Consider the following 22011-nt stretch of genomic DNA (forward strand, 5'->3'; position numbering starts at 1 on the left):
AATTTTTTAAATAAGTGCTTCTTGGATAGTGTCTAGGAGAAAGTGGCTTAGTACATACTCAAAAGGCACCCTGTTGGTTATGAAATTTTAAATTTTACAAATTGCTAGTTGCATTTCTTATGTTACTACCAATTAGAGTAGTAAGTACTCATGGTTTCTAAAGTCACTATTTTGAAGCCTTATGAATACAGTCAATCTCTGTGGATCAAAGCTGATAACACAGATTATGGCATAGCAGGCATTTAAAAGTACCTGTACCAACTTGGGCTCTCTTAAAAATATAATTATTACATTAGAAAGGAACTTTAGGGCCTATTTAGATGTTAAATAAATAAATTGCATTAAGAGAATGTCATGTTTGGGTCCTTAAAATCTTAGTTACCCATTATAGTCTCATAAATGAATAGTCATCAGTCCATTGTCCTCAAACTTGAATTAATGTGTAGATTATCTTTGAAGTAACAAAATTATTGTGGATCTCTGGGATCAGATAAGTTATACTGTAAATTTATGAAATTGTATGAATGTAAAACTAAAAGTGCATGTGGCTTACAATTTTGGTGTGACTATAAATTCAAAAAAAATATACAAATTAAAGATAAACAACAAAACCAACATAATCTTAACATTAATTTTAATGTGATTATTGATGTTTTGCCAAAACTAAATTCCCTTTCTCATGCCAGTGGTCTGACTGTATAGTATAGTGGTTCTTTTGCCTTCAGCAGTTTTATATAGCTACCTGCCAAGTAGTCTTAGTTATTTCCCCTTTTTATCCAAACTACTGCAGAATCTGTCTTCCTGCAGTGCTTTCTAATTTACTTTTGAAGTAAATCATCATTTGTAGGTTAAATTAGTTTATATTCCTTATAAACTAGTATAGCCACTATGGAAATCAGTATGGAGATTTCCTCAAAAAACTAAAACTAAAAATTCACTTTGAATCAGCTATTCCCTTTCTAAGTATCTTCCTAAAAGAGTTAAAATCATCATATTACAGTGATACATGCATACCCATGTTCACAGTAGCACCATTCATAGTAGCTAAATATTCGAAACAGTCTATATGCCCATCAAGAGATGAATGGATAAAGAAAATGAGGTACAGCATTTATACACAATAGAGTACTACTCTTCAATAAAGAAGGATAAGCTTGAGGCATTAATAGGTAAATGTTTGCATCTTGAGACCATAATGTTAAGTGAAATAAATCAGACACACAATTAAATGTTGCATGGTTTCTGTTACCTGAGAAACCCAAATGTAAGTAGGCAACAAAATAAAAGATAAAGAAAATAGGGAGATCTTTTTCAAATGGGAAAGGAAATGAAATGGAAGGAGGGAAGGGAAAAGGGAACTATCTGAATAAATTACAGCCACAGGAGCTCCTATTTTCAAGTACCTGTCCTGTCTTCCAAAGACTTTAGGTGAGAACACTGTTCTCAGGAAGGGAGGCAGTCCAAAAGAACTATGTAAATTCTTTGAAATGTAGATCATTAGATCAGGAGCCTTAGACTGAACTTTTTGATTACCTTTACTTTTTAATTTGGAAATTCAGAATTAGCAGAATTAAAAACCATAGATTGCTTTGGTAGTGTACCCCATCCTCATCAAGTCAGAACAGAAAGGAGAGGGATCTTTAAATTAACTTCTACAATAAAATTTTGTAGTAGGGCCATCATACACAAAAGAAAAGGTAAAAGTGATAAAATGGTTTTTCATTTAAATTAGTAGGAGTTATTTTATTTTTGCTAATTCCATAATGCCATGTTGGTTTCCTTCCTCCTAAATCACTTTTAGGTTTGACTTTACACATAAAAAACAATCAGGTGGTGCAGGCCAGTTTGGAAAAGTGACAGGTATCCTGGAGCCTCTGGACCCAGAGAACTACACTAAGTTGGAGTTTACAGATGACACATTCGGGACAAATATTCCAAAACAGTTTATATCTGCTGTAGAAAAGGTAAATTTTAACAAAACTTTGATGCACTTTTATTTATTAAAAAATTTATTTGGTAGTGAATCACAAGTAGTAGTTCTTGGGAATTTATGAAAGTTTTGTGTGTACTGTTGTCATGGAATAATTCATTAAGGTCCCCAGCTCCTGAGTGTGCTGTCATCTTTGCTGCTGGTTAAATGTTCTCTTTGGTCAGTGTTCAGAGCCAGTTCTTTTATTTGTAAACTGACTGTAACATACTTGATCTGCACCCTTCACAAAATTGAGGTTAAAAAAAGACACATATAAGGGGTTGTTTGCTTGCACAACATTTGCTTTAAGGCTGTTGTATACCTTACGAAATGCGATTGAAATAATCAGTGAATGTATAAATTTTTAAAGTGTATTATAGCAAAAGACACATTGGCATTAATGCCACTGAAAATACGCCCCCTTGCTTCAAACAACTTATCTCATTGTTCTTGCCAGTTGCTGGAGCACTTCTGGAAGTCTTGTTTTGTTTGTGTCTTCATAATGATGTGTAATTAAAAATACTATGAATGTTGCAGCTGAGTGCTGTCCATTGGAAAGACAGGCTAGTAAAAACATTGCAGTGTTTTGTCATCTACCTTTGGCACTGTGCTACTTCTGACTCTTCCCCAAAGTCAAAATGGCCATAAAAGGTGGACATTCTAAATTGATGTCATAAATCAAGGCAGACACAACAGCACAACTACATATACTCATGAAAGAAGACTTCTAGAACTGCTTCAGAATATGGCAAGAATGATAGCATAAGTGTTTTTGAAGCAAGGGGGTAGACTCTGAGGGGAATTAATGACAATTTTTTTTACTGTAATTTGTTTTTAAGTTTTAAAGATTTACTGTATATTTTAATCACAGCTAATGAGCAGTTTTTGATTCTTACTGATTAAGCATTGTCGGGGGTGGGGACGTGTCTTAAAAGTCAAACCACCAATTTTGATGGAGGTTTTCCTTTAGGGAGTTCTGTACTTTTGCCTTTCCTGTATCTTAATTGTAAAATTAAGATCATGGTGTATTTGTAATGGATTATGAGAGTTAATTTTATGAGAAAATGATCATTAGCACTCAGCATCGCTTCCCAGCCAGGTTACACCTTTAAATAATGTACTTTTCCAGGGGATTACTCATGTAGATGCCACAGCAGTGCAATTTAAATAATAATGATGCTAATTTAAACTTTCTAAAAAATTTTTTTGGGAATATAACAGACATCATAAGAACATTACACTCTGAACACTAACTGTTTTGGCATTTTGGCAATGCATCTGGCAGGTGAAATTCCCTCATTTCCGAAGTCGTATTCATTCATTAATAGGGGTTTTTGGATGCCTGCGAGAAGGGCCCACTTTCTGGTCACATGCTGTCTGGGCTCCGGTTTGTTCTGCAAGATGGAGCGCACCACATGGTCGATTCCAATGAAATCTCTTTCATCCGAGCTGGAGAAGGTGCTCTTAAACAAGGTATGCTGCATCTTAGTACCCTGTGCCTTATGTGTATTTTCCCTGATGTACCATCAGAGCTTCAGAAAACAACATTGTTTTCAGTCTTCTCTACCCTGAGCACTAGGTAATGGATAAATATTTATAGATTTGAAGTGAGGCCTCTCTCTTGCAAAATTCAAAGCCTACCCTATTCTTTCAAACTATATTCTTTTATGTATTTAAATTCATTGATAATCTAAAGTTCTGTTTTTAATAGAGAAGACAAATGCTCAGGAATATAAGAAATATTTTAAAGATATGTTAACTATAGTCATACTATTTTTAGTGATTTATTTAAATGTCAGGAAGTCCATAAATTTGTAGGTAATTTTTTAATGTATCACATTGTAGGCTTTAGGCATTTTGAAGATGGCAAAGTATTTTGAAAGAATTAAGTAGAACTAGCTACAATGCAAACTCCGTAAACTGATAAAAACTGTCAGCCTTTTCCATGGAGAATAATACCAGGTACATGTATTAAACTCGAATGAACAAGACCCCCAAGTATTTGCAAATATATATGACTCTTTGCTTTTAAGAGAAAAAGCAGATGACAGCATAACAATTTGACATCAGTGTTATTCAACAAGTAACTTCAAAGTTGTTTTGAAGCCAGAAAATTCATTCTTCTAGTCAGCTGTATCGTATCTGTTGTTTTGTAATTCATTAATATTGTCCATAAGTATCTTAAGAGGAAAATTATTCACAAAACATTTCAGAAATAATTTCATCGAAGAGGGTTAAAGGGACAGTAGAAAATTAAATTAACCATAATCTCATTTCATAAGCATTCTGTAAATCATGGCTTTATTGATTATAAATTTTAGACTTTATGTTGCCTTTGTTCTCATTTTGCATCTGTGATAAGGTGTAGGGAATGGTTGGAGAAGGTTGCTAATCCCTTGACTAGGTTGCTAATCTCTTATTTTGCTTAACCTGTTTGGAGCCTTTAGTAATTTATACTGCGGTTTCTCAACCTAGTAAATGTGCAAAGGAAAAGCACTAAAATTGAATTGAGAAGCTTTACTTTTGCAAGATTATGCAGATAAGCAGGGTGCTAGCCTGAAAATGAATTATTCATTTGATTCTTATTTCTTTATGATTAAAAGATAAAAAGGTTTGGAACATCACAGTTTGCCCCATAAATAAATACAATTATTATTTATCAATTAAAAATAAAAATAAAACTTAAAATTGTATTTGAAATAAAAATAAAAATTGGTTTTTACATTCCTAAAAAGAGAAAGATAAAAATGCAAAAGTCTGGTGTAAGGAAGTTCTTGCCAAACTTAGTAAGAAAACCAACTTTTTAATATACTTCTTTTGAATGTCATATGAGTTTCAGGGTGAAAATGTTGGTAAATGAGTTTATGATTTAATATGATAATTATTATGATAGCAAAGTAAATTATTATATGTTACGTATTATAAGAATTAGAAGAAAAACATTTGTTCACATTCTCACGTATTCTAATTTGAGACAAATTTTAGACTTTGTCTCTGAAATTAGTAATGTAACTTAAAACTAAAATGTGAAATTGAATGTTCTCTGACCATGTTTTACTCTGTGGATATGACCATTGCCATCATTTTGTATGCCAATTTGTGGAGAGTACCATACTTGATTTCTCCAAAAACACAGAGCTCATAACCACTCTGCAAGAGAAACAAAACCCAAGCCAGAATCATATTGTTAATGTATTTAACTAGATGATGTCCTTTTCTTGATCTCCTGTCCCATTACATGCCAGGTTTTGAGTTTGAATCCAGACTCTACTCCTTGTATACTGTACAAAAATGGACAGGTCACCTGAACTTTTCCAGGGCTGCTTGATAATAATCTCACAAATATACTAAATGAGAATATACTTGAAAACATTTACAACATACATATTTGGACATAAAGAATGCCAGTCATTCTTCCTACTTTACTGCCCTTGACCTGGCACAGTGCCTTGCCACCCATTCCCCAGCTATGTTGTCTCAAGAGTACTCAGAATAACATTTGTGACTGCTTATGTGCTGTGTATTGTGCCATGTACATGAATTATCATACCTTATTTTCATGTGACATTAGAGGTGAGAAAGTTTAGGCTCACACAGTTAATTGAATGACCAAGGCTTACTTCCTAGTTAGTGGCAGAGCTTAAAGTCAAATCTAGACCAGAGTCAGCCCTTGACCACCTCCTCTTACAACCACATTAATACCTGGCCTGGTGATAGGATACGAATGTTACTACTAGTGGGTTGAAATACAAACAGTGCTATCTCTATCTACCACTTTGGCTTAAAAGATCCTGTGATGATACCAGTATTTTTACATTACATCTTAGGGAGCTATAGACCACGTAGATCTGCTCAAGGAAAAATTGCTTTTAGAACTTTGCTGCCATGTGGCTGTTGAAAGACGACAGGGTGAGTCAGGCTCTGAGTTGTGTCACATGGACAAGAGTTGAGGGCATGTATAAGGGCAAAGTTCACTTGAAAGTGAATGAGGTAATGGATTTTCGAAGAAAGAGGAAACTAAAAGGAAGGAATGGGGTGAAGAAATGTCAGTCAGAACTGGACAGGTATTATGGTTTAGATCTAAAATGTTTTGTTAAAGTTTCTTGTATTCAGAGGTGATTGGATTATGGGATGCTATATTCATCAATGGATTAACCCATTGATGAGTTCCTGCCTGAATGTGCTGTTAGGAGTAGGGGCTGGTTGGAGGTACATCATTGAGGGTGTGGCCTGGAAGGGTGTATTCTTGGCCCCAGGTCCTCCCATCTCTCTGCTTCTTACTGCTGTGAGGTGAACAGCTTCCCTGTGTCTTGCCCTTTTTATCATGCTATTTCTGCCTTGGAGCCAGCCAATCATCATGAACTGTGTTTTCCCAAACCACGAGTCAAAATAAACTTTTCCTTTAAGTTGCAAGTGATGAGAAACTAATATAACATGCCATCTTCAACAGTTGAGTGATGGGCACTATATACTTGGCTTTTTCCTTCCCTTTGAAATATGACTCTTTCACAATCCAGTTATTTTACATTACTAATCTGTTGAAAACACTAGGTAATGTGTAACCAAATCTGGATATGTCTACTCACGCCTCTCATTCTGGGTCCTCCTTTCTAAATTAGTTACATGTCTTTAGAGCCAAGGAAGCTCTGCTAACCTTAGAAACTCTACTAACCCAGAAGAAATGATGCTGTTTCTGCAGTTTAGAATTGTTAACTGATAGAGATGTCTATGTAGGGTTTGTCAGGACTTAGCCAGTGAAGCTTAGGAGTTGGCAGTATTTCTGTAAGTTTAGTCATTCCTCTCTTCAAAACAGAATTCACTAGGACAGATTAGTCAATGATGGGTGTGAGTATGATTTGAATTAAAAAATATTTCTAAGAGATGTTAGTATTGTCAACTCTCTGTATCCAGAAGTTCTGCATCGAAAATATTTATGAGAAAAAATAAATTTCGGAAAGTTGCAAAAAACAAACCTTGAGTTTGCCATGCCCTCAGCACTGCTGAATTTCAGTGAACAAAGTAATGTGTAGAAGCTCCACGTGTAGAAGCTCCATTGTTTCACAGACCCTAAGTCTCTCTCCTATGCTCCTTTGAACATTGTTTGCCTCACTCTTGCTCATGTACTAATTAGACAAGATGGTTGCAACAGTGCTGAACATGTACAGTCTTTTTTGTCATTATTCCCTAAACTATACAGTGTAACAAGTATTTACATAGCATTAGGTATTTTGAGTGGCCTAGAGGTGATTTTTTAAAAAAGCATTTGGGAACCTATCCTTAGGCTATGTGCAAATACTAAGCCAATTTATAAAACAAGGTTGAGCTCCCGTGATTTTTTGGCATCCATGGAAGGACCTAGAATCAATTCTTCACTGATACTGAGGATGACTCTGTATTTCAGTGCTGTTGTATAATTATTGTACTTAATTTAATAGTATCTTTAGAAGTGCTTTAATGTCTATATAAGAATGATTACTAATTATTATTAACAAATTGATGCTTCTGAAAAAGCCATGATTATTTTGAAACAAAACAGTTTCTTTGTCATCTTTTCTGTGTCTTACTTAATGCTTTTATTTGGACATAGTGCAGCTAATCTGAGGCTGAAGTATTATTCTTCACTAGTACAATTGCCAAATGAAGTACAAATGTTTGAAGTTTTATTATACTTCATATTGCTGTACTTAACCATCAGCCATTGTTTGTAATAGAAAGAAGTGTTCTGCTTATGTGTTAAATTGGACAAAAATAGAGACATACACATTGAGTTTTAATGCAGAGATGATTCTTAACATTGAGTCTGATATCTTCATTTTGTAGGAAGAAACTTGAGTCCTGGCCAGAGCATGTTTTCACAAAAGGCATACAATTTGCAGACATAGAGCAGAAACTAGAAACTGGTCTTCTAGTTCTCAAGTGGTAAAATTGTTCAACTTAAAGGAAACACAAGTCTCAGGAGTGACTTGATTCTTCCCTTCAAGTATATGATGGGTGCCCCTCCACCCCGTGATGTTATTTTCTTCCTGTAAAAAATAATTATCTGCTCCAGCTAACAAGAAAGAATAGACTTAACTTTAGTAAAGACTTTAACAGTTCCCAGAATTCAAAGATTTCCAGAGATTTAAGTAACACAACTGGATAATTTTCATGATAAAGACTTGATGACTGACGTTTTAAGATCATTTTATTCTTTGCAGTTTAATGAGCTTTAAGGATAAAAATATGCTAATGGAAAAATACTAAAATTAAATATTATTTTATTGTAGTTTTTACATAGAAGGATGACTGTTACCACTACAAGAAAATGAATCCAGATCAGATAATATAAGATCATTTTTTTATGTAACTTTGGGAGAGTAACATCTGTGTCTTGATCATAAAGCTGGAAAAGAAAGAGTTCTAGTTTGTTTAATGATCAAAAAAACTTTTTTTATAAACTCAGCTTTGGCCAGTGCAACATTGTGTATCCTGGAACCTATTATGGCTGTGGAAGTTATAGCTCCAAATGAATTTCAGGGACCAGTAATTGCAGGAATTAACCGGCGCCATGGGGTAATCACAGGGCAAGATGGAATTGAGGACTATTTTACACTATATGCAGATGTAAGTACTATTGATCATTGCTTTTTAAAAAAACATTTTTTTAAAAACTGTAGAAGGAAATCCATTAGTTTCTCTTTTGGGCAATTGTAGAGCAAATTGACACATTTCCCTGTTAAATTTGAGGTTTCTGTATATGAGGAAATTTCTGTGATTTGCTTTTTAGAGCAACTCTTAAGTGTGAAGCTAAAATAAGATTCATTTCATCTCGGCCTTTTGTGAATATGCTATTATTTAACAATTATTTTTTCTTTCTCATTGTAGCTTTATTTGCATCGCTGCTTTATTATATTATCTGACTATATTGAGATAATGTGTAATTCTCTTGCCCTGTACTTGTTTTTACTTAAATCTCATAGGGGAGAGTTTATCACATTACAGAAGACCTCCTAGAAGACACTACTATCAGCATATCATTAAATTGCCAGTGGAGGGGTGGGCATGTAACTCAATAGTAGAGACAGCCCTGGGTTCATTGCCAAGCACCACAAAAAAAGAAAAAAGAAAGTATCCAGTAAAAACTTGTATTAACATTTTCACAGAAGAAACATTTCTCTGAATGCTTGAGCTGGTGGCAGAGAGTGGAGTAAGGTTAGGGAAGGAAGGCTTCAGTGGTGTCTGCTCTGTGAAATGAAAGATTTGGTTTCTAGTGGCTGTCAAATGTGGTTTCCATATGGAATAAAACAAGTGTTTCTACTTTGGCTTTTAATACTTTTAAAAAAAGTAGTAAGTAGGAACCTAAATCTAAAACATTACATGACTAAATATATCCTTACATTATTCCAAGTATTTTTCAGTAAGCAATGCTAAAATATTTATTGTGTTTGTTTTTAGGTCCCTTTGAATAATATGTTTGGTTATTCTACTGAACTTAGGTCATGTACAGAGGTAAGCAAGTGTTTAAACTTTACTATAGTGCTCTTCAAAAGAGCACCTTATAAAATGATCAGTGTGTGAAATCCTGACTACATGACTTGACAGTTGTAAAAAAATTCATTCTCTTTTCCTTTTCTCTCCCCCACTCCCCAACTCCTAGGGAAAGGGAGAATACACAATGGAATATTGCAGATATCAACCATGTTTACCATCCACACAAGAAGACCTCATTAATAAGTATTTGGAAGCTACAGGTCAACTTCCTGTAAAAAAAGGAAAGGCCAAGAACTGAATTTCCTCATTTTATTAATTTTAATTGAATTTGTAAGGTTTGGAAATGATAGATGTCAGTGGAACAAATTCAAGTTGCTGAAACAAATTTTAGAAACCTTTCCTGTTTCCCATTTAGAAGCTTCTATTCAAAGATAATTCTGTGTATATCTCAAATTTGCTGAATTGGTTTTATAGTTCATTAAAAAACCTCGAATAAGATATGATTATTACAGTACTGGAATACATTTAATATTTAAAGGAAGAAATTTGTTTCAGTTACATTTCTAAGCTTGGAATATGTATAAACTTCTTTCCAATTTTTTTTTAAATCATGAGAATTTTCAACATACAGAAATGCTGAGAAAACAGTTTCTGCACAGAATAGCCATATACTTTCTATCTAAATTCAGCAGTGACAGTGCTAACAGTTTGTTTATCAAATAATAGTTTTCTCTCTGTGTCTCGTACATTGACTTAAAGGAAATTTTATATACCATTTTATATACCACTTCTTGGAGTGTCATTAATGGGCAAGCATTTTTTGTTTGGATGGATTCCATATGTTCTTGTTAGAGAACACTTTTTAAATTCTTCATTGGGTTATTAAAACACTACCTGGGTGTGGTGGTGCATGCCTATAATCCCAGCACTCTTGGGAGGCTGAGGCAGGAGGATTGCCATGAGTTCAAGGATAAGCCTAGGCTACATAGTGAGTGTAAGTGTGGAACCAGGTGGCTGCCTGTCTGCAGCGGGCTGATTTGGCATCTTCCGTGTGACTCCATAGTGAGTGTAAGGCCATCCTGAAGTACATAGTGAGACCCCTGCCTCACAAAAATAAATAAAAAATAAAAACCCACTAGCTAAATTTCTAGCTTGTTTGTAATATGGCTGATTGCTTCAATTTGTAGCTTCTGCAAATTCCTAACTGCTTCTGTTTTAAGAATACAGATGTTACTTGCAGTCCCACATGAAGTAAAAAACATATCCTTAAAATGCCATTCTTGTTTATGTTCATCTTAGTTTCTTTCTGTGGCTGTCAATAATAAAATATAATTTATAAAGTTGCTACTCAGTTCATTCACTTGGTAAATACTAGTTGAATTGAGTCTGTTGCAGTCTTATACTATATTAATTGAGATTGTGAAAGAACAAATGTTAAGCTTTTGTTTCCAGAATAGGTCACGTTTTTCCCAGGGAGTTCTACTGTAATATTCAGAATTTCTTCATCCAAAAATTATCTGATGCCATACACATATGTTCTGTTACTGGATAATGGAAATGAAATAATTGATTTTAAATTCTTTTGTTTTTCTTGTTTTACAGATTTGACTTTATAATTTGAGGTTTTTAGGAAAAAAGACTTTAAAATTATCAAGCATGTTTTCGCATAAATGCATTATTTTATAAATGCATTATTTAATTCTCACAACGCTAGGAGAGTTAATACTCTTACAGTATTGTCTTTTGTAAGAAGCACAGTCACAGAGAAGGTAATTTTTTCTAAGATAATGCTGCTTATTAAGTTATCAAATGGATACTTTAGGTCTGACTGTGGTGACATACATTTCCCCCATGGATATGTCTATTGCTATATTAGCATCAAACCTGAGAAATGTGGTTGCTTTGGCATTACATCAGTACCTCACACCTTTCATTGTTATGAGTATTATGCCAAGTGAGGAAATACTTTCATAGAATGTAGCATGATCTCTCTGGCTATTTAGAGTAGTCAGAAAGATGGGAAAATGTGAACATGTTTTTCATGTGTTAAATATTCCTTTTTTTTTTTTGGTACCAGGAATTGAACTCGGGACCTTGCACTTTTGAGGCAGGCAGCGGCACCACTGAGCTAAATCCCCGGGGCAAATATTCCATTTTTAAAGTTAGAGTGTCAGAAATGATCCTAGGTATCAGTCCTTCCCCAGCATTTCATAGGAACTAATGGTCTCAGCAGGATGTGTGAAGGGGTAAGTAACTCAAATAGCACATAGGGAACAAATCTAGGAATCTAACCAACATCTTTTGCTAATTCATTAGCTTAGTGATAGTTTATAAAGACTAAATCCCAACCAAAGGTTGTAGCATGGAAAAGATTAATTTGAATATTTATAAATAAGGATTTATTTTTTATATTTTGTGAAGTATAAACGTTGGCTAAAGAAAAATAATATTGCCTTTGCCTGGAGAGTAGTAGCAGCACTAGGAAGTATTGCATGTATGTCCCATCCTGACTGCACTTTAAAAGTCACCTGGGGGCTTTAAAAAGAAACACCTCAGGCTCACCTCAGATACTTGGAGTCTCTGAAACTTTCCCAGGTGATTCCAGTATATACTCAGCATTAAAGACCATTGTAGTTTTGCCTGCCCTGAGGTCCAAGACATGAAATGAATGATATTTGCAATTCAGATATGCTTTAGTATTCTTTTTCGTATTATTAGTATTCTTTTGCATGATATTTAAGTTTGAGCTATTGGTTCCTCATTTAGATACAGTCACCTTTTCTGTTATTCTTCTTTGCTCACTCTGATTGCATAGTTTATGAAATTACCAAAATTTAATCAGTTCTGAAGTTTAAGATTTTTCATTATTTTAAAGTTTTTGAAATCTTCACATGTCTTAAATTTGGCAGCCAATAGGAAGTAGTAAATTGACATGTTTGAATATATCCCTTTGTAGAAAATAGCTACTTACATTGCTAAAACTGAAAGTTGTTGAAGATTTAACTGCTGCTTAAAGTGCCTTCAAATAAATAACACTGTAATGCATCACTAAAATGAGTTAATTGTATCCTCAGAAAATTTATGTGAGCATTTATGTATTCAAGTAGGTGTCAGCCACATGTTAGCTGTTTATGGTACTTTGAAAGCTAGGAGGTCAGAGAAAGGACTGAATTTTCTAATCTGAGAAAAATGGGTGTGATAAACTAAGATGTCACAAAGGACTAACATTCAAGTACAAGTATAGAAGCTTCTAATTGACTTTCAAAAGTACTTGTTTAATTTATATAGATGTATAACTGAGGTAGGAAAAATTGAAACTAAGTAGAATAAAGTGGAATGCACATAAAAATCTTGATACTGTTTTGTATGTCTTAAAATTTTGAAAGTTCTGAAGAAATGATGCTGATGTAGCTCGTTGGCGCACAGTGATTCAGATAAATTTACATTGTTAATGAAAAGAGGGTTAGCAGTGGTGGCAGACTTATGACACTTGTGCCACAGCCTGCTCTCTGTTACGATTGAAAGCTCTAAAAGGTTCACCATCACTAGCCTAGGCAATTTAGAGTTTCTATTTTATGCTAAGGCAGGTCAGGTATTTTCTTTCCGTTGTTAGCTATGAAAAATGTTAGTAAAATCAAGTCACCAGTTTTAGAGTTTGCACTAGAAAAGATGTTCAGATGATATTAGAGATTTTTAGGTGATACTGAAAAATGTTTAGTTTAACTTTCGTGGGTTTTGTGACTGTATAATTTAGGTAATTGTGTTTGTATATTATTTGTCTGTATACAATTCCCCCTCATAATCTATTAGACTGAAATAAGTTTGTTAAAGGGTTACCTCAGAATCCTTACCTGGCTGAATTATGGTCACATTTGTAAGTCTAATTTCACTAATGGACAGTGCTTTTATGAGAATGAGGACTCATATAAACACCCTTTTCCAGTCCTTAATGTTATAGTAAAAGAATGATTAAAAGACACAGCACATTGAATATGCTATAATAATACTTAGGGTTTTTCAGTTAAAGCAATTTCCGTCATGATTTAGCATAATTTAATCATTGTAGATTGTTTCTTTGTTATTTTAGAAAGAGCACTTGCTCTTCATTATCACATAGGTGAGAAAGCAGAAGTTTCCTTTAGTACAGTGTTTCAGAATACTTAAAAAACAGCTGGATGTTGGCCAAGTAAATGCAACCGTTTGGGATTTTAAATAGAAAAATGCATAAAGAGATATATTTATTTTTATTTTGTAAGAGTCCATGTCTAAAATTTTTCTTTAGTATAAACTTTATATAGCAGTACAGACTAAATAATAGTCAGTCCCTGATTTATGATGGTTGGACTTAGACTTTTTCTACTTTACAATGATGTGAAAGTGATATGCCTTTAAGAGAAACTCTTCTTAGAATTTTGAGTTTTAGCCAGGCACAGTGGCTTATGCCTGTAATCCCAGCACTCCAGAGTCTGAGGCAGGAGTGATGGCATGTGTTCGAGGCCAGCCTGGGCCACATGGTAAGTTCAAGGCCAGCCTGAACTACATAGAGAGATCCTCTCTCAAAAAACAAACAAAAAAATTGATCTTTTCCCAAGATAGCACTGTAGTCTGATACTCTCTTGAAATGCTAGGCAGCAGAACTGAGGCCAAGCACATGACTATGAGGCTGAAAAACCAACACACTATAGTGTACAGTGTTGCTAAGGCAGGATGTTTCAGAGGGTAAGTATGATATGTGTTTTCAACCTATGATATTTTCAACTTGTGGATTTATTGGGACATTGCCCCACTGTAAGTAAATGTGCATCTTATTATGTTATATTTTAAGGCTGATGCTTCCAAATCAGTTACTGGTCAAGTAACCTGGCTAAATGTTTTTAGACACTGATATAAGTGTTCTATTATAATTTTTAGAGGCAAATGATGGCAACATTTCCTGATCCAATTCTTGCTTTGATTTGATTATGGTATGTGTTATGTTTGCTTTCATAAATTACTTAGACCAACACTGAATTCAAGTCTTTATAAATAAAAATTGTAAATATTTGATGTACTTTGTTATATTAGTGTTTCTTTTAATGCATGTTTGCAGACAATGTTATCGGGTAAGTTACCATATTTGTAAAATTTGAAGCAAACTATATTGATTTTATTTAATTTTAGTTTAGCACAAATTTTCCCTATGCATACAAATTTCTGCAAACACATTATTTAGAAACACGTTTATTTAAAAAGTAGATTCAAGTTAAAAAGGAATAATTGCTTGAAATGATAAAATATAATAAAATTATTCAGTTAATATTTTTCCTACAGATTACTTTATTGCAAATATATTTGTTGACATACTAGGAAGGAGCAATTCAGCAACATAAAAATAGCAATACTATGTTCACAATAAGAAATACAGATTCAGAGATGAAACTATATTTTAAGAAAAATAATTATTGATCCATTTGCAATATATACTAATTGATGGATTTTGCATTTTAGGGCTAAAACCTTGAACCTGCTGAGGACTGCTAAGTTATGATACCCAGACCTTAGCTGTTGTACTAGAGTAACAAGTTAGTACAGTCAGTTGGTTGGCAATTTGGTATAAGCAGGTCCTTTTTAATTTTAGAAGTTACTAAGCTGTGTTAGTTCCATAGCTGATCCTTCTGCAGTTCCAGAGGCTTCTTCTGAGGTCTGTAGCTCTTCACAGCGGTACTTCACTTTAAGTGGTTTTCCAGGGTACCAGACCAGGTGAATAAGACAGGGAATGATTTCCTAGAAAATGGTCATAAAATTAGAATACAACCTGTAAAAACTTAAGGTAAAAACAATTTTGCATATAATTCTGTATTTTACCTGTGTTGGGAATTCGTGAAGTAGTACAGTATAATCAAAATCAATCACATCATCATTAGTTTTCTACAGGAAGAAAAAAGAGTAAGTCTAATAGATTCTGTGAGCCTGTGTCATATACATTCTTGTTTAGGATGGCTACCTTGGGTCTCCTGACACCTTTTAGATTTCAGCCTCATTTCTTTTGGTATATTCTGCAGCAAGATAATGGAAGTCATAAACTGTCTTTTCTTACTGAGTTATATAAAAGTTTGGTTCAATGTTTATCATTTTTTTCTCTCTGATATTTACTGTTTTTGATGGAGGCTAAAGTATGTGGGAACAGGAACAATTTTGCAGCAACCTTAAGGATCTAGATGCTGTATGTGCACTTCAAGCTGATAAAGTTAGCCCTGCTTAGAATGCCTGCTATGGGCCAGGTTCTGAAGTAGGTACTTTTTATATAGTCTCATGTAATTCATGAGACTATACAGTATATATCACAAGCCTGGTTTTACAGGAGCAGTAGCTTGAGGGAGGTGACAGCTAGCAACTGACAAATGGGGATTCAACACCTAATCTGCTAACTCCAGAACTCACATTCTTCATTTATACTCTATAAAACTCTACCATGCTGTTTCTAAAACCAATGCATTAGTATTTTTCAGTAGGTAGGCAGGTTGTCCTCACCTTTTATTTGCTTGATTCCCACATGTTTTACTAGTGACTAAAGACAATTTCCTATTTTCGACATTTTCTATTTTTTATGCCAAGAGGCTTATCTCTTTACTAGTAAACATGGGAGAAAGGCACTTTTCCTTAAAAAAAAACAAACCAATTCTAGGATATAATTTTAGTCTTCTAGCAGGTTTTTATTGAGACCTCCAAAGAATATTAAAAGGTAAATACAACAAAACCTTTACATTAAGTTTTGTCTTCCCTTTGCCTTCACTGATGGAGACTTTTACACAACAGGAAGTTTATATCAAGTGAGGAGGATGTTGTAGGACGAAAATAAAAGAGTCAGGATGAATCAGAAATAGACTGCTTTTTGTATGGTGGCTTCTTTGAAGGTTTTGTCTCCTGCCTAGCAGTGTACCTATGAGTGTTCAAAGCAGACATCTGAGGCACAAGCTGCAGAATCAGAGAACACATCAGAGAAAATTGAGCATCTCATATAAGAGAACAGGCTACAGAAGGTTCCAATTATAGTTAGCCATCCATAACTGTGGATTCCACATCCATGCACACAACCAAGAGCTGAAAGTACTTTTTAAAAATTGTGTCTGCCCTAAGCATGTGTGGACTTTTCCTTTCATTATTCCTTAAATAATATATTATAAAAATTATTTACATAGTATTTACATTGCATTAGGTATTATGTATAGCTAGAGGTGATGTAAAGTACATGGGAGAATGTGTAAAGCCTCTATGCAAATACAAGTGACTTGAGCATTTGGAGATTTGGGCATTGGGGGTTAGGCCTAGAACCAGTGCCCCACAGAGGATGACATTATCAGTCTGATGGTGTTGGGGCAGGCAGCCGGCATTTATTTGATCTTCACTTCGAGGCTGTCTTGACCTCATCTCTCCTAAGACATTCCACACAAATTGGCTTTTATGTTGCTGGAAACACTGTACTATTTGATTAAGTCCTGCCTCAGTAAAGTTATGGAATCACACCCTTAACATTGCCAATTTTTGTAAAGGCTTCTTCCTCCAGGAAGAAGCAACCTTAAAACAAACCAAAAAGCACAGCTTATTAGAGAACTGTAGGACACCTCACTTTGCAATCTGGCAAAATATTCCAGGACTGAAGTGCCCTTAGCAGGTCAAGCTCTGCCCAGAAGTCATTATTTTTAAAATAACTCGGAAATAATGGCTTTGGCTTCTTTTCAAATCACAAACGCCAAGTCCTTATAGACCAAATAATGGTGATATATTTGTTACATTTTTTGTTGACTCAGCACTTTAATCTTCGTGAAAACAGACTGGAAGTGTTTTGTTTGTTCTCTTGTGATCCACCCCATTTTACTCTACCAACCCCCTCAAAAAGAGAATAATTCCTACTAGAACCAGTATTTTTTATAGTAGCGAGTAGGCTTAAAACAGAACAGATCAGGTAGATGAGATGGATTCTTTGGCTAGTGGAGACCTTGAGTTGGGGTAAGCCTTGAACTGATTGTAGTAGTGTAGTGCTGGATAGATGGTTTGGGGTGCTTGCAGAATCTGGGTCTGATGGATAAAAATTGGAACAATATGCAGTTTTACTTTTCTCATTCATATTAAAGGCTAAGGATACAGGGAAAGCCATTATCCATTTTTTCCCTAGCCAGTGTATGTCCCTTAACCTTAGCATAGCCCTCAGGGTATTGAGAGTAACATCTGTTCTTCAGTTCAAAAGCAATGATTGTACCAGGAAGATGGTATTTTAGAGTTGTATTTCAGTACCTCCTTCAATCTTCTCTCAGGGATTGTTCATTTGAGGCTATGAGTTTATAATCTTGCATTTACTTGCACAATTGCATGAAAAGCTGAGTTTAACCCTGAGTGTAGAGTTAATAATTCCCACACAGAAAGTTTTGGAAAACAATAGTTTTCTGAACACTGCTAGTCACTTCCTGCCTCAGTGGTATCTTGGCCTTCTCAGCACTATCACCTTTTTGCTAGTCTCCCAGAATAGGACTTAGACCTTCTGCTTTTAGTGACTTTTAAAAGCCATTGATAGCTTTGGTTTTTGCTTCTTTTGCTGAAAGATGAAAATCCTTAGTGGTCACTGAATAGCAGAATTTGAAAATGTATATGGATATGTGTGCACACTACTTTTCTTTAAGAGAAAAGGCCAAAATGCCTATCAAACTTGAAACCAAATTTTCCTCTCCTCCAGTGATTTAAGTTTATTAGATTCCAGCGACTCAATCAGTTTGTCAGTCTTCCTTTAGTGGATCCTAAGAGATGAAGTGATTTGCCTTGTGTGACCCAACAAGTCAGTTGCATATTCAATTATTATTTTCTAAAACTCAAACTCTACAGAGTAAAAGAAATATAAAATTCTTAGTGACATCCTCTCTAAACTGTATGGTTTACATGTGTGTCCCCATTTGCAGTAAGAGAAAGAGAAGCTTTTATCTGGCAAAAGAACTGTGTCCTGACTTAATAGCAATATTCAGTTAGATGGTAATTTCTATTAAAAAGCACTCCGTAAGGAGAAAGAAAGGTAAGAAAAACTAGGCTCTAGTTGATGTCTTCCAAGTGGCCTTTGGAGGACACAGCAAACTATTATTGGCAATAAAAATGCTGACTTAATGCTGGACAAATCTCTGTACTCAGAAGTGATAATCTACCCATGGACAAATTATAAAAATATGAATTTTAAAAATTGCTACTCATGATTGATTCGGATTGCCTCTCAGAGAAGTTGATTTTGCTTATTCTGAAAATACTCCTTTCTCCCTATCATACTTGGCTGACAAAAATCCAAACCCTGACTAAATCCGGCTCTTCACTTACTTGCCACCTACACCCACACAGCTGTGTGTGACTGGTCCTTGGAATTCAAATCTTCAAGGGCCTGGAGGGCTGCGTGGTGCTCCCCCCACAGTCTCAGCACTTCGTCTCCTCCTTGCTGTCAGCTTATGACTTTACCTCTCATTCACTGAAGCAGGTAGCATGGAGTGTCTGCTAGTTTCTACCTTGACATCTACCTCCTACAGCAACTGAGCTGCTGTTATTTATTTCCCTCCATGTGAACTCTGTGGGTTCCTGTCTGAAATCTAAAGTTAGAAGGGTTCCAGGCTTTGGTCCTTACATAACTTACTTTCTCTGTCTACATCATTACCTGTGATCTCATCCAGTTTTGTAACTTTTAATACTGTGTACACAGACATGAGTCCAGCCCGTTCCTTTCCCCTGAACTTCAGACTCGTATGTCTAGCTGACTATATGGATTCTCTACTTGGTTACAGAATTTATCATGCCACAAACCAAGATCATTTTCCCTATAAATCTGTTCTTCCTATAGTCTTACTCATTTAGTTAATGAAAACTGTGTCCTTCCGGTTTGAGGCCCAAATCCATTTTCTAATATCCTTATCCAGCCCATGAGCAAATACTGTCAGTCTACCTGAATCCAAACACTTGTCACCATCTCCATTGCTACTTCCGTGGCCAACCCACTACCAGGCCTTGCCTATGTTACTGTAGTATTTACTGGTCTTCCTGCTTCCTCCCTTATCCCCCTACAGTCTGTTCTCAACATAGCAGCCAGAATGATTCTGTGTGAGTCAGATCGTGTCACTCCTGTTAAAAAGCCTCATAGGCAAAAGACAGAGTAAAAGACAAGGCCCTTTTAATGGCTTCCAAGGCCGTACATGAACAGAACCCCTCTACCTGCCCTCCCTTTGATTTTATCCGCTGGCACAGTCCCCTTGCTCACTCTGCTCAGCCACACTATCCTTACAGCCATTTCTCAAATCTGTCAGCTACACTGCTACCTTGGTTTCCTCTCCCTAAAATTCTCTTCCCTTTTGGGGTCACAACTCCCTCTCAATTCCTCATTCCGTATCACTTCTGCTCAAAATAGCCTTACTTTAGATTATATAGGTAGTCAATTCTATTAAAACCTTGTATTCTCTTTTCCTACTTTATTTTTCTCTATGGCATTCACCACCATTTGATATACATTTATTAGTTTACTGTCTTTCTGAACTTTCTTTAGAACTAATCTCAGGGCAGCAACCTCGTAGTTTTTGTCCACTGTTACATCCTCACTCTCTACAACAATACCTTGTCCACTTCAGGCACTCAAATATTTGTTAAAAGAATGAAATGCAATCAAAGCTTTCATGGAGTTAGAAATTCACACTGGTCTGAGAACACTGCATTGATTGTGTCTCTCATACAGTTACTTTTCAGATTTCTTACCCACTGCTTCACACTACTAAGCTGGACCAAGTAGTAGTGTAAAAACTGACTCGTCTTTTCCCACATCACGTAAGAGCTGCCAAGAAAAGCCAAGTCCCAGATGGGTCTCAGTGAGGGATCGATATATCCATGGCTATCTGAGAGGGAAGAAAAAAAGCACATTTGAATTGAGGCACTTTTTCAGACAAACCTTTAGAAGCTTCAGTAATGAAAAAGTTTAAATTTAGTCATATCAGGTCACCTCCCTCATGACAAGACCTTGAGATAGACACATGACTTCCTCATCTGTTTCTGTGGAGAATGTATGCTTCAACTTGCCAGGCTGAGTAAATCTACAAAACAATGTAATGGATGTACTGTACTATATACAAAGCAAGAGCTATAAGGATACTAAAAGTTCATCTATATTTTTGTTGAGAAGCATTACTGATTAGGTTAAAAAGTTGATTAGTGATCTCCATATGACTGTACCTGCTAGTTTGAAACTAAAATCATTGTGATGATCTTTGCTTCCTAATCTGCCAGATATCTTTATTCTCCTCTAGTTTTAAAGCTAATTAATTATTGGCTTTAAAGCTAGTTAATGTGTTGGCATAATCTCTTTGTCTTTTTATTATCAGTTGGGTTTTTTGGAAAGCATTATTTGTGCACTTGATGTCTTTTTAATTTAAAATATTTTTTAAAAACCTGTATAATATCAAAATACCAGAAGCAGAAATACAATGATAATTTACTTTTTTGTGACTTTTAGAAATTCAAATTTTAGTAATTTATAACTGTTCATGGATCATTTTATGCAATTTAGTGGAGATATTTTAGTCTGTATTAAAGACCAGTAATTGACAATATGTGAGGAATACTAACAAGCTTATTAGGAAACTATTCTTGGTAAAATAATTTTTAGGATAAATTTTATTTATTAGTAGAATTTGACTTGGCTAGAAACACAGCTGATGCATTCCCTAAGACAGGAGGGAACCAGAGATTTAGCTCTGGTTCCACCACCTGCCTCGCAAGCGCAAGGACCCACATTTGATCCCTGGTACCAAAAAAACCCCCCGAAAGACAGGAGGGAGCTGATACCTGAGAGAGAACAGGCCAGAGGGAAGTTTTTCTTTGGGCTGGAGAGGTGTGGGAAGGCTTCAAAGAGGTGAGATTTTGCTGGCCCTTGAATTCCTGCTGTGTACATGGGTGGGCGTAGGGGTAGAAGCACAAGTGGGAGAGCGAACACACCAAGACCTGAGGGCCCTGGGCAGGGGCAGACACAGTATTGGTCTGAAGGAAGTATATTGGTACCATACTGTGAATAGCCTTGTATGCAGTGCCAGGGTAGGGACTTTGATTCAGTACTTAAATGTAGGAGGATAACCTAAGCTGCTGAGCCACACAGTTTGGGGAAGAATGAAGTCTGACAGAGTAGATAGGAGACTACTGCAGTAGTCCTAGGAAGACATACAACAGGCGTGAAGGATAGTCACAGTGGTTTTGACAGAGACAGGATGGGTCCAAATGCTTTGTGGAGGTAGGCTTGATAGGAAATGGCAAATCATTAAATGTTAGGAGATGAGTTTATAATGACCAAAGTTTTTAGCCAAATTCTAGGAGAAGAGTAATACTATTAAGTAACACTATTAAATAAAGGTCAAAATATTCAAGCCTTTTGTGTGAGTTTGGTAGTAAGACAGTAAAGACTGTCACAAAGCCAGAGGAGTACCTGAGGTAAACTACTACAGGCAAATGGAGGAGAAGGGGCAAGAAAGCCCATTAGGTTTGGTGATGTGGGTGGTCTGTGGTGAGCCAAGATACAACGGTTTCACTTATGCACATAG

General features: G+C 35.5%; 2 protein-coding genes across 4 annotated transcripts in view; one reads left to right on the plus strand and one right to left on the minus strand.

The window, feature by feature from the left end:
* Positions 1-10782, plus strand: part of Gfm1 (G elongation factor mitochondrial 1) — a 46767-nt gene extending 35985 nt beyond the window's left edge. For both annotated transcript variants that reach the window (XM_004834517.4, XM_087186435.1), the window contains exons 14-18: positions 1802-1964; positions 3298-3442; positions 8412-8572; positions 9404-9457; positions 9606-10782. In XM_004834517.4, coding sequence (XP_004834574.1) covers positions 1802-1964; positions 3298-3442; positions 8412-8572; positions 9404-9457; positions 9606-9737 — 655 coding nt within the window. In that variant the 3' untranslated portion in view covers positions 9738-10782. The remainder of the gene's footprint in view (positions 1-1801; positions 1965-3297; positions 3443-8411; positions 8573-9403; positions 9458-9605) is intronic.
* A 3861-nt stretch (positions 10783-14643) lies between these two features.
* Rarres1 (retinoic acid receptor responder 1) overlaps positions 14644-22011 on the minus strand; it is a 29896-nt gene continuing 22528 nt past the window's right edge. The window contains exons 4-6 of one of the 2 annotated variants that reach the window (XM_013071375.3): positions 20183-20319; positions 15284-15346; positions 14644-15202 (exon numbers count right to left, since the gene is read on the minus strand). In XM_013071375.3, the coding sequence (XP_012926829.2) occupies positions 15053-15202; positions 15284-15346; positions 20183-20319 (350 nt within the window). In that variant the 3' untranslated portion in view covers positions 14644-15052. The remainder of the gene's footprint in view (positions 15203-15283; positions 15347-20182; positions 20320-22011) is intronic. The other variant, XM_013071380.3, reaches the window with a different exon arrangement.

This window comes from Heterocephalus glaber, unplaced genomic scaffold (genome assembly GCF_053883595.1).
Source record: "Heterocephalus glaber isolate CG9 unplaced genomic scaffold, H.glaber_assembly_v1.0 deba00001504, whole genome shotgun sequence".
Taxonomy (NCBI): domain Eukaryota; kingdom Metazoa; phylum Chordata; class Mammalia; order Rodentia; family Bathyergidae; genus Heterocephalus; species Heterocephalus glaber.